This window comes from Schistocerca serialis, chromosome 6 (genome assembly GCF_023864345.2).
Source record: "Schistocerca serialis cubense isolate TAMUIC-IGC-003099 chromosome 6, iqSchSeri2.2, whole genome shotgun sequence".
NCBI lineage: Eukaryota > Metazoa > Arthropoda > Insecta > Orthoptera > Acrididae > Schistocerca > Schistocerca serialis.
This window is the reverse complement of record NC_064643.1, coordinates 443,452,382-443,466,199: the sequence shown is the minus strand read 5'-3', so window position 1 is coordinate 443,466,199 and position 13,818 is coordinate 443,452,382. Positions and strand designations below refer to the sequence as shown.

The following is a 13,818-nucleotide window of genomic DNA, read 5'->3' as shown; positions in this document are numbered from 1 at the left end:
GACAGCAGCTCTGAGAAGGAATAAATGAGATAGCAGCAGTAAGAGAGAGAGCAAGAGTGAGACAGCGACACCGAGAGCAGATTGCAGTAGTAGGACAGAACGAAGGAATCTGCGACTGTGAGACAGGACACAGCGGCAGGTACAGAGACACAGGGAAATAATGACAGTGGCTTGGATTGAATGAGTGAGTGAGACTGGGCAACTGAGTGTGGACTAGTGGGTGTGAGCGAGCTATAATTAGGGGAGCTTTTGCGAGTGAGAGGTGAGCTGCATGTTAAAAACAGAGCGAATATTTTCGCATGACAAAATTTTTGTGAATATTGTTAAAGGTGCTGAGGAATGTGGTATTCCACTATTCAGTAGGAGTTTTTTAAACAGGAGCGTATTCACCTTTTTTGCGCTCCTACTTTTCCGCTGGTTGAAGTATGATGCAAACGAACATTAAAGATTATTGTACTGCTCTGCTGCTTAGCATCTCATTTTACACTTTATGTTGTCCAGTACTATGACCAACACCCAGTACTCCAATAGACGTGGAATATGACCTGTCTTGGAAGTGTGAATCAACAAATTTATTCTTTCTTCTGTAATTAAGAAGCTAGAACTGCTTGTAGCCTTTCTGAATCTCAATAAACATACTATAGTCTACCAGACATGCTAGTTATTCTAGATAAAATTTAATATAAGAAAATTATATGCAGTTAGAAATAAGGATTTATTTTTGGACCATATTAACAATGATGATATCCCTTCTGGCTGTATAATCACTAACAACAAAGAACATATAGAGGAAACCAAAACAATACATAAAGCCTTTAATAATGTAAAGTTGATCCTGTGTATACAAGTATTACATGCTACATTTTATGAGTGACAGCAAACAGTACCTGCATACTTTTAGATATCCAGCAGTAGAGTGTTCATGCATTTTTTTAAATCAGAATCGGTGAGTAGATGAAGTTTAACTTTATTTCCACATGCAGGAACATTATTTGTTGTTGAATGGCATTGTGAAAGCAGCAAACCAGCGTGACTAAATCATGATTGGATATAGAGTGATTTTAATTTACCCTCTACTTTAAGAAATCAGCAACAAACAGTAGAGGGATTCGTTTTATGGCTAACCACTGATAGTATGGACTTGCACAATGTATTTGACTGTGATACATAAGAAATTAAATATTATGACACAAAAAGACTCTGAACATATTTCTGATCATACGCTTCATTTGTTTTTGCAGGAACCAAAATGGCTGTTATCTTTGATTCCTGGATGAATGAAATGTTAGCTCTACTGTCCACAATTTTTGTGATTATCTACGTCACATTCAAAATTAATTATACCTATTGGAAGAAGAAGGGACTGCCCTATTTAGAGCCATCCTTTCCACTAGGGAATGCCTGGGATACGACGCTCATGAGAAAAAGTCCAGGCGAGGGTATGCGAGACATGTATTTTGAAGGCAAAGGAAAGAGTGTAGTGGGTATTTACACAATAAACAGTCCAATTCTCATCTTTCGAGACCCAGATCTAATAAAGACGATCATGGTGAAGGACTTTAACTATTTCCCTGACCGGGGCATCTACATAGACGAGGAGACAGATCACCTATCAGCACACTTATTCTTCCTCGGTGGCACCAAATGGAAGTCTCTGAGACAGAAGCTGACGCCCACGTTCACGTCGGGCAAGATGCGGGCCATGTTCGGCATCGTCCAGGACTGCGCACGCGTTCTGTCTGACGTCACATCGGCGGGCAAGGTCGTGGAAGTGCGCGAATTGATTGCCCGCTACTCCACCGACGTCATAGCCTCTTGTGCCTTTGGGATCAATGTCGACAGTCAGCACAATCCTGAGGCGGAATTCCGGCAGTGGGGCAGGCGCTTCTTCAAGCCATCTCTCCGTACCTACATGACCCAGGCGCTGGGATTTTTCAACCCCAAGCTGCGCAAACTGGTACCTGTGGCCTTCACGCCTAAGGACATCACAGAGTACTTCACGCGAGTCGTCGAGGACACAGTAAAACACAGAGAGGAGGCTGGCGTTATCAGGAAGGATTTCATGCAGCTGCTGATACAACTGAAAAATAAAGGATATGTTGATGACAGCTTCTCAATCAGTGTGGAGAAGAGTGAAGAAGGTAAGATTTTTTTTCAGTTTTTGCATATTCTGACACTCTTGACTGTCCCCCAAACCATTGGAAATATCGCTATTCTCATTTCACTGTGAAAAACAGTTACACAGTTACAACTCTTATCAAAAACTGCATGGGTGTCGTCGCCTACATTTAAATTTGGAAAGACAGACATTTTATGAACAGGATGAACTGTATAAATATTTCACCTCAGATACCGCATGATTCATTTGGATCCGATATTGTGACACAAACTTAATCAGTTTTTAAAAATAGTTTTGTATTACGTTTGTCTGCTAATTGTGTAAATTTTGTTGTGTATGTTTTAAGAATCACATGCTGTGTTACTCAAATACTAACAGGGATCATTCTCAGATGTGAGAGACAACCTGTGGAACAGAGTATTTGACTGGGTGGTGTTGCAGACCAGCCCGTCGATAACTGGGGGTTGTGGATTTCATACAGATATGGCAACTCAGTGTATCACAAGTTAGCACCCTACTTCAAGTTGGTGCAAGAGATGAAGTTAGTTAAATAAAGTCACCCTAGTGCAGAAAATATTTCCCATTTTGCTTACAAGGGGTTGGTATAGATATGATTTCTCCACTTTACTCATGGTTGTAGTTATCTAAGTAATATTGGATTCAACCTTTCAGTCCCTATATGGTGACAGTAGTGGGTACGTAGTTCATAAATGTAACAGACATAAAATTTTAGATGCTTACATTATGAAGAATAGATATAATTGATTTTTATATATATATATATATATATATATATATATATATATATATATATGAGATATCCTTAGACCTGGTAGTGCTCTATAATCCGGCCCCACAGGTTAATCCGTATTACTCGCCTTTCCTGGTGAAATAGATACATGAATACATATAAATCCCACAGAAAATTTTTCAGGACTATCGGTTATGTGATACCAAAAGCGAACTTTGAATTACACAGGGAAATTGAGACCACTGCAGACGAATATAATCTGCCTGACACCCAGAAGACATAGTTGGATGTCAATGTAACGTCGTACAAGTACACGCCTTTGGTGGGTGTGTAAATGATTAGAGTTGCAGTTCTCTGTGAGAGGTAGAACGGCCACCTGAGTGTGTTCGTATCTGGTGCTGCTACCAGGTCTCTTTCGGTATATAGGGATCATGAACAGCATCATATGTTGAGCAATCACTGTTAAGGACACGGATATGACACGCACTCGTATGAGACAGCGTTATCAGCACCTGACAAAATCTGAAACGAGCCTCATTTTGGTCCTCCAGTCGGACAACTGATCAAAATGTGCAATACCCAGATTTGTGGTGCCTTTCGATGTGACAGTGTCCCGATGTTGGACTGCCTAGAAACTTGAGGGCAGATATACTGGTCGTCAAGGTTATGGTCGATTAAATTTGACCACAACAAAGCGGGATCGCTACATTGTGCACCAAGCACATTTTAACCCCTTAACCTGGCATCATTTAACCAAATGCAAAGCTGCATGCCCTAGGGAAAAATTACGACTGTAGTTTCCCCTTGCCGTTCACAGTACCAGCACAGCATGGCCGTCTTGGTTAATGTTACAAGTCCAGATCAGTGAATCATCCAGACTGTTGCCCATACAACTACTGAAAGGGGTGCAGCCCCTCTTCAGGAACCACACGTTTGTCTGGCCTCTCAACAGATACCCCTCCGTTGTGGTTGCACCTACGATACGGCTATCTGTATCGCTGAGGCACGCAAGCCACCCCACCAACGGCGAGGTACATGGTTTATAGGGAGGGACGGAAGGGGGAGGGCGTTTGCTATTTGGGGAGCAGAATAACTGATGACGGTCGAAGTAGAGAGGATACAAAATGCAGACTGGCTACGGCAAGGAAAGCGTTTCCGAAGAAGAGAAATTTGTTAACATCGAGTGTATAATTAAGTGTCATGAAGCCTTTTCCGATAGTATTTGTATGGCGTGTAACCCTGTCTGGAAGTGAAACGTGGACGATAAATAGTTTAGACAAGGAGAGAATAGAAGATTTCAAAATGTAGTGCTACAGAAGAATGATCAAGATTGGATGGGTAGATCACATAACTAATGAGGAGATACTGAATACGATTGGGGAGAAGAGGAGTTTGTGGAACAACTTGACTTGAAGAAGGGATCGGTTGGTAGGACATATTCTGAGGGATCAAGGGATCACTAGTTTTGTATTGGAGGGCAGCGTGGGGGGGGGGGGAGGCGGGGGGGGGGGGCTAAAAATCGTAGAGGGAGACCAAGAGATGAATCCACTAAGCAGATTCAGAAGGTTGTAGGGTGCAGAAGTTATTCGGAGATGAAGAGGCTTGCACAGGATAGAGTAGCATGGAGAGCTGCATCAAACCAGTCTCTGCACTGAAGACCACAAGAACAACAACAACACTTGGCATCCGAGAACAGCTGTCTCCTGCACCACTGGTCGGAGACTACCAACAGCAGGACTAGATAATTACCACCCCCTTCGTAGGTTGCTGTTAACACCACAGTGCAGACTTCTACGTTTCGAGTGCTACCGTGTCCGAGAAGCGTGGACTGATAACGAATGGCGTCGCATTGTCTTCAGTGATGAATTGCAATTCTGCACAGCTCGGGATGACCGTCGTAGGCGAGTATGGGGCGACCTTGGAGAGCTCGAGTTCTTCCGGTGTTTTGGTGAGCCACATCAGTGTTACTCCTGACGCTGTGGTGTGAGGAACCATCGGGTATGACTTCAAGCCACGTCTGACAGTCACTGAGAGATAACTGATGGCACAATGGTACGTTACAGACATCCTGTATCATCACGTCTTACCTCTCATGAGATAGTATTCTGGTGCCATTTTTTAAAAAGGCAGTACTAATACATACGTGGCACGTGACTACAATGAAGTAGACAGGATCGTTGGTTGTCGCCAACTTAAATAAATAGGATGACAACGATCAGCAATACTATTTTCAGTGCGGGTGCACACCGTGCCCGATCTGTTATGGGAATCAGGGACTGCGAGTGTGGGTTCATGGGCCGCCGTCACTCTGTCAGTAGTGAGTGACAGGCTGGGAATCTGGGTCGGAAGCGAAGCGTGCACGGATGGCCGAGGCGATCAAGGCGATCGCTAGCGTAAAGCGGGAAATCCGGGTTCGAGTTCCGGTTTGGCACAGATTTTCTGCTGTTACCATTGATACATTTCAATGCTCAAATGCGGCTAACGTCATTAAAAGCGCTGAACAATATAGTATTAGTTTAGAAGTCTTTATAGAAAGGTTCCAGAACTTGTCTCGCTTGTAAATGGTACTAATGCCCACATAATACTAACGAGGGGAAGCTGGCTGGAAGCAGATGTTAGTAGGAATGGAATTTTAAAATCTGACTGGAATGTGTACCCCAAAGACAGGCGGAATACCGGTGGATGATACTTGTTCATAGTCGTAAATAATATGATAATATCTAGTGAGGTTATTACAGATTTTGAAGCAAAATAATTTGGGTAAAGATATGGTTTAAAGGTGGATCAAACATGATAATCGTATGCTTTTATAGACCCCACGTCTTAGGAACAATGGTAGAAGAATATTTGGGCGAGAACTCGGAGATTTTCTGTAAATTTGCTAATCATGTATCGGGTTATAAGTAACCTTTCCCTGTTTAACAAGTCATAAAACGGAAACTAATTACCGTACGAGTACCAGACTTGGTAGGATTAATATCAAGGAGATGGGGAAGAGAAATAATGCACAATAGATTCAATTGGAAAACATTTTATGTCCTGCTACGATACATCAAACCATTACGTACCGGTGCTATTACTGCTACAAAAGGGGCTCAATATGAAGCCCATCAGTCTCCAGAAGAGTCTGAAAGCGCAGCATTGCATTCTGCACAACAGAACGAAGCATGTCCGTAACTACAGTATAATAACCGACGGGAAGACAGCCAGTTCGAATCCGCATGTGGAACTAATTTTCATATCAGGATTTGCCTGGTAAAGAAATGGAAAATAGTTATAAGTACTTCTACATTTAGGTCGACATCAGTACACCACAAAGGCCTTATTGCGTGTGGCAGAGAGTATTTTCCGTACCACTGTCACTTTCCCCTTTCCTGGTCCAATCGAGAATATTTCACGGAAAGGACGATTATTGGCAAGCCTCTGCGTGGTCTACAATCTCTCTAATTTTACTTCCACGGTCTTGCGGCGAGAAAAACGTCCGAGGAAGCAATATTTTGATTAATCCTTCTAGGAACGTATGTTCTTGCAATTTTAACATTACACTGCGCATTATGCAGAACGGCTCTTATGGAACGTCTACCATTGCTAAAAAAAGTATAACGAAACGCAGTTGCTCTTCTCTGTCACCTCTGCCAATCGTATCTGATACAGGTTCTAAACTGATGAGCAATATTCATGTATTGATCAAACGAGATTTTGTATCCTGCGTTCTTTGTGAATGTGCTACAATTCCTGATGATTGTTTCTATACATCTCAGTCGAGCGTCTGCCCTACGTCTGATTAGTTTTATGCTGTTGTTCCACTTTAAATCGCTCAGTCTGGATACTCTTCGGTAGTTTCTGGGTGTGACAGCTTCCAGCGATTGTTCTGCAATCGTGTAATCAGAAAATAATGGCTCTTTGCCCCTATTTACGCGCAATATCAAAAATCTTAAACTTATAATTGGTGAATGACGCAACCAGTCACAAATACTTTTTAAATGCTTCATTTTAGTGCCATAACCGGGTTCGGGCTACCATGCTAATATTTTTCGTTACATAGGTGTTTTGATGAATAGTATGTCGTCTCCGGGCGGGGACTACTCAGGAGGATGTCGTTATCAGGAGAAAGAAAACTGGCGTTCTACGGATCGGAGCGTGGAATGTCAGATCCCTTAATCGGGTAGGTAGGTTAGAAAATTTAAAAAGGGAAATGGATAGGTTGAAGTTAGATATAGTGGGAATTAGTGAAGTTCGGTGGCAGGAGGAACAAGACTTCTGGTTAGGTGACTACAAGGTTGTAAACACAAAATCAAATAGGGGTAATGCAGGAGTAGGTTTAATAATGAATAGGAAAATAGGAATGCGGGTAAGCTACTACAAACAGCATAGTGAACGCATTATTGTGGCCAAGATAGATACGAAGCCCACACCTACTACAGTAGTACAAGTTTATATGCCAACTAGCTCTGAAGATGACGAAGAAATTGAAGAAATGTATGATGAAATAAAAGAAATTATTCAGATAGTGAAGGGAGACGAAAATTTTATAGTCATGGGTGACTGGAATTCTAGTGTAGGAAAAGGGAGAGAAGGAAACATAGTCGGTGAATATGGATTGGGGCTAAGAAATGAAAGAGGAAGCCGCCTGGTAGAATTTTGCACAGAGCTCAACATAATCATAGCTAACACTTGGTTTAAGAATCATGAAAGAAGGTTGTATACATGGAAGAACCCTGGAGATACTAAAAGGTATCAGATAGATTATATAATGGTAAGACAGAGATTTAGGAACCAGGTTTTAAATTGTAAGACATTTCCAGGGGCAGATGTGGACTCTGACCACAATCTAATGGTTATGACCTGTAGATTAAAACTGAAGAAACTGCAAAAAGGTGGGAATTTAAGGAGATGGGACCTGGATAAACTGAAAGAACCAGAGGTTGTACAGAGTTTCAGGGAGAGCATAAGGGAGCAATTGACAGGAATGGGGGAAAGAAATAAGGTAGAAGAAGAATGGGTAGCTTTGAGGGATGAAGTAGTGAAGGCAGCAGAGGATCAAGTAGGTAAAAAGACGAGGGCTGGTAGAAATCCTTGGGTAACAGAAGAAATATTGAATTTAATTGATGAAAGGAGAAAATATAAAAATGCAGGAAATGAAGCAGGCAAAAAGGAATACAAACGTCTCAAAAATGAGATCGACAGGAAGTGCAAAATGGCTAAGCAGGGATGGCTAGAGGACAAATGTAAGAATGTATAGGCTTATCTCACTAGGGGTAAGATAGATACTGCCTACAGGAAAATTAAAGAGACCTTTGGAGATAAGAGAACGACTTGTATGAATATCAAGAGCTCAGATGGAAACCCAGTTCTAAGCAAAGAAGGGAAAGCAGAAAGGTGGAAGGAGTATATAGAGGGTCTATACAAGGGCGATGTGCTTGAGGACAATATTATGGAAATGGAAGAGGATGTAGATGAAGATGAAATGGGAGATACGATACTGCGTGAAGAGTTTGACAGAGCACTGAATGACCTGAGTCGAAATAAGGCCCCCGGAGTAGACAACATTCCATTGGAACTACTGACGGCCTTGGGAGAACCAGTCCTGACAAAACTCTACCATCTGGTGAGCAAGATGTATGAAACAGGCGAAATTCCCTCAGACTTCAAGAAGAACATAATAATTCCAATCCCAAAGAAGGCAGGTGTTGACAGATGTGAAATTTACCGAACTATCAGTTTAATAAGTCACAGCTGCAAAATACTAACACGAATTCTTTACAGACGAATGGAAAAACTAGTAGAAGCCAACCTCGGGGAAGATCAGTTTTGATTCCGTAGAAACACTTGAACACGTGAGGCAATACTGACCTTACGACTTATCTTAGAAGAAAGATTAAGGAAAGGCAAACCTATGTTTCTAGCATTTGTAGACTTAGAGAATACTCTCTTTCAAACTCTGAAGGTGGCAGGGGTAAAATACAGGGAGCGAAAAGCTATTTACAATTTGTACAGAAACCAGATGGCAGTTATAAGAGTTGAGGGACATGAAAGGGAAGCAGTGGTTGGGAAGGGAGTAAGACAGTGTTGTAGCCTCTCCCCGATGTTGTTCAATCTGTATATTGAGCAAGCAGTAAAGGAAACAAAAGAAAAATTCGGAGTGGGTATTAAAATCCATGGAGAAGAAATCCATGGAGAAGAAATAAAAACTTTGAGGTTTTGTAATTCTGTCAGAGACAGCAAAGGACTTGGAAGAGCAGTTGAACGGAATGGACAGTGTCTTGAAAGGAGGATATAAGATGAACATCAACAAAAGCAAAACGAGGATATTGGAATGTAGTCGAATTAAGTCGGGTGATGCTGAGGGAATTAGATTAGGAAATGAGACACTTAAAGAAGTAAAGGAGTTTTGCTATTTGGGGAGCAAAATAACTGATGATGGTCGAAGTAGAGAGGATATAAAATGTAGATTGTCAATGGCAAGGAAAGCGTTTCTGAAGAAGAGAAATTTGTTAACATCGAGTATAGATTTAAGTGCCAGGAAATCATTTCTGAAAGTATTTGTATGGAGTGTAGCCATGTATGTTTGGACAAGAAGAGAATAGAAGCATTCGAAATGTGGTGCTACAGAAGAATGCTGAAGATTAGATGGGTAGATCACATAACTAATGAGGAAGTATTGAACAGGGTTGGGGAGAAGAGAAGTTTGTGCCACAACTTGACCAGAAGACGGGGTCGGTTGGTAGGACATGTCCTGAGGCATCAAGGGATCACCAATTTAGTATTGGAGGGCAGCGTGGAGGGTAAAAATCGTAGAGGGAGACCAAGAGATGAATACACTAAGCAGATTCAGAAGGATGTAGATTGCAGTAGGTACTGGCAGATGAAGAAGCTTGCACAGGATAGAGTAGCATGGAGAGCTGCATCAAACCAGTCTCAGGACTGAAGACCACAACAACAACAACATGTCGTCTTCTCCACACTGCACAAGAATATTCGAATGTTTAGTGCCACTTTATATAAAAGTGTTTTCGTAAACGACGTTGCACATGGTCACATTTCAAACAAAAATCATTAAGTCATACGAGCGGTGTAGTGTAACGACGCGTATGACTCAATGATTTTTGTTTGAAATATGACCATGTGCAGACTTCGTCACCTACGTCGTTTACAAAACACTTCAAAAAAATTATTTAAATTTTTTTAAAGTTCTCTATAAAAGATTCTTGAACGAAACTGTAATTAAAACACCTTCACTTGAGTCGTTTGTGCAAAATTACGTCACTCAGTCCAACTGGTTTGCACAAACTTTTGAAATTTAAGTGTAGTTTGTTTCTTCTTGGAAATTATATTCTTGCAAGTTATATTATTTTTCCCATATTACAATCAGACTGTAAAACCTTTAAGATTCAAAAAATCGAAATCAAACTCTTCTGGAAATTAATATCTTGGAAAAATTCAGTAATAACTCTTCCTCAATATAACTCTTCATAAATAATTCTCGAACACGTATTTAAGCTTTAGAGCATACACTGTTTTATTGTCTTCGTATATGCTACATACAGATGTGAACATCAGACTCGACAAAACAGACCTGACCAAAATACAACATGAACTAAACATTCTGTGACAGCATTACAATGGAAAAATAAAGAAATTTTAATTTATTTGAATGTTGGAGGTTCGACGCATCAACCCGGTCACAGGATCTTCTGCTGCTCTTTGGCCGTTGACCCGCGGCGTCTAGTGGCCAGCAGTTTTCTTTCTCGTTCCGGCAGTGAAGATGCTGTTTCCGCGAGTTGCACTGCTCTCTCCAAACATGAAACATACAAATCAAAAATACAAAACTTTAAATATTTTACAAACATAACAAAATATTACAAATACATACACAAAACACTAAATTAAACTTATATTTACCTGCAAACTGAGCTGATCCTTGTGGATGGGGTATGTAATGGGACGCGAAGAGAGAGAGAGCAAAATAGTTGTGTTCACTTACATTCGTTCCAGGAGCTTGCGATTTAATTTGTTGTGATCCATGTGGTTTTCTAGCTCCACCACACGTATTGTAAATAAGTTGCTGTGGTACACTTCATAATATTCTTAAAATGCCCGTTGAGCGTCGCACATGTGTTCTACACTTGTTTTTCTTTACAATGTGAAGATTATCATGAGGCAAAGATACCATTCATTAAATACTGATCAAGGATGTAAAGAGAGCAAAGATGATGTGTGGGATGTGCAATATGTAACACGTTAATAATCGAAAAATGTTTGTACCCTAAGTATAAACTCATTGTTTAAAGACAGTAGGATAAACTGTTTTTAGTGGGACTTTTTTAACTGTGAGTGAAAATTATTGACGAAACTGACGAAATACTTCAAACCTGACCGACTGCGTATGATTAAGTATACATATATCTGCAAAAATTTATATATACGTATTTTGGTTATCACTACAGTTCATAAGTTAATTGCAGGAAATATTAAAATTAAAAATTGAGCATTAAAAAAATTAATGTGCAGCGTGGAGCATACGACATGCTGTTCATGAAAACATCTATGTAACGAAAAGTACTAGCCATCTGAAGATGGGCATGGTAGCCCGACACCGGTTATGGCACTAAAATAAAACATTCAAAAAGTATTTGTGGCTGATTGCGTCATTCACCAACTACCATTAACGCTTCGGAGTTCACAACATCCAACATGTATAAAATAACATCTTACATTTATGTTGCGATCAACTGCAAATCCCTGCACCGAACGTCGGTCCTCTGCAGGTCTTCCTGAATTTTACTTCACAGGTGGTCTGATATTAAACACGCTCGTACTTTATTAGCCAGCATTGTGGAACTGTATAGAATGACATATGGAAGTCAAGCAACACTGCATTCAGGTAACACGGCAACAACCGGTATTTGCTGCTTTCTGGATCTTGTAGAGGAACAGAGCGAGCTGGGTTTCACACGTTCGCTGTTTGCGGAACTTATATTGATTGCTGCAGAGCAGTTCCTCAGTCTCCAGAAATTTCATTAACATGCCACCATAAAATTTGCGAGATATGGGCCTATAGTTCTGTGCATCTGTCCGACGACCCTTCTCGAAAGCTGGAACGGAATGCGCTTTTTTTTGAAATACTAGGAGTGCTTCGCTCCTCCGGTGTCTACAGTAATCTACAGTACATTGCTGCTAGAAGAGGAGTGAGTTTTTTCGCACATTCTATGTAGAACTGTACTGGTATCCCATCAGATTCAGTGACCTTCTCTCTGTTGGGCAATTTCAGCTGATTTTTCCATCCAGTGGTCACTTATTTCCATATCTGTCCGTATGACTTTCGTACGACAATTTAAAGGGAGAAGCTCAGTACGATGTTCCTCAGTGAAACAGTTTTGAAGAAAGGAATTTCGTATTTCGGCTTTCACTTCTGTGATCCTCCATTTCGACGCTACTGTCGTCGTAGTGTCTTGACAGATGACTTCGATCCGTTTGCTGAATTTTATGTAATACCTAAACCTTCTAGGATTTTCTGTCAAGTCAGTAGACAGAATTTTACTTTCGAATTATTTGAACGCTTCACGCATGGCTCTCTTTATTTGACTTTTTCGATTTTTATTTGTACGGGAGGCTTTGACCACGTCTGAATTTGTAGTTAAGGTCGCTTTACTTTCGGAGCAGCTTCACAATACGACCATCGAGGAACTCAAGAAATTCTGCATCTACCTGACTGCCTTAATTCAAACCTTACAGTATGTGAGAAAAGTATGTGAGAATAGTGCAAGTTAGTTTTCACATTATCGATGTTTTCGGAATTCATGCTCCGTGGCATCGAGGTCATTCTATTCAAGATACCTCGTCATATTTGAATTCAGAATATGTTATAAGATGCTGACCTGTGTTTTTTTCCAAGAACTGGGCACGGTTTTTTATTCGAGGGATATACGATAGATTATATTTAAAAGAGGGGCGAACTCAGCCGCAAATTCAGTACAGAATCTGACAGGGGTTCCATCGGACCCTGAAGCTTTGTTTAACGATTTCAGCTGTTTCTCAACACCATTAATTTCTGTTTCATTCATCTTTTCAGTGGTATATGGATTAAATTTGGGCAAATTTCCTGGGTTTTCCTTTGTAAAAGAACATTTGAAAACGGAGTTAAGCATTTCAGCATTCGTTTTGCTACCCTGAGCTGCAGTCCCTGTCTCATTCGCTAAGGACTGGACACTAACTTTGGTGCCACTAACGACGTTTACATACAATCAAAGTTTCTTTGAGTTCCGGGAAATATCATTTGACAATATTCGGCTACGGTAGTCATTTAAGGCATCACGCTTAGCTCTCTTGACAGCCAAAGACGTTTCATTCAGAATTTCTCTTTCTATAGCCCTACGCTTTATTTTACCCATTACGCAGTAATCTCTGTTTCTTCAGCAGTTTCTTTACAGTGACTGTATACCATGGAGGTTTCCTCCCATGCCGGCCGGGGTGGCTGAGGGGTTCTAGGCGCTTCAGTCTGAAACCGCGAGACCGCTACGGTCCCAGGTTCGAATCCTGCCTCTGGCATGGATGTGTGGGATGTCCTTAGATCAGTTAGGATAGACTCTGTCAGCCAAAATGGTCACGTAACCCTTGTCAGTACAGCAGCCATGCAGTCACCACGAGGCCCATGGAATACCATGATATGGCTGTCCAGATTATTACCAATCCCTCTCCACGTTTGACTCTTGGGACGTAAACCTGGCCAGAAGTTGGAAATAAGACTAATCTGACCAAATGACTTTCTTCCATTGCTCCACAGTCGCGGTTTTATGGCTTTGGCAATACGTTTTCCTGTTACGGGTATCCTCATCACTGGTGACTAGTTTTGGAATTTCATCTCGCCCTATAATTTTCTGCTTCTGGAGCTCTCTCCGTGTTGTCTAGGTGCTGACAGGGTTCGTAAGTACAACATTTAGTTCTGCAG

At 41.1% G+C, this 13,818-nt stretch overlaps 2 protein-coding genes across 4 annotated transcripts in view; both read left to right on the top strand.

The window, feature by feature from the left end:
- The window catches only part of LOC126483723 (cytochrome P450 6k1-like), a 659,078-nt gene that overhangs the window by 621,145 nt on the left and 24,115 nt on the right, over positions 1-13,818 (top strand). The gene's annotated exons all lie outside the window — the stretch shown is intronic.
- LOC126483724 (cytochrome P450 6k1-like) overlaps positions 1-13,818 on the top strand; it is a 68,962-nt gene that overhangs the window by 31,029 nt on the left and 24,115 nt on the right. For both annotated transcript variants that reach the window (XM_050106831.1, XM_050106830.1), the window contains exon 2: positions 1,242-2,141. In XM_050106831.1, the coding sequence (XP_049962788.1) occupies positions 1,250-2,141 (892 nt within the window). In that variant the 5' untranslated portion in view covers positions 1,242-1,249. The remainder of the gene's footprint in view (positions 1-1,241; positions 2,142-13,818) is intronic.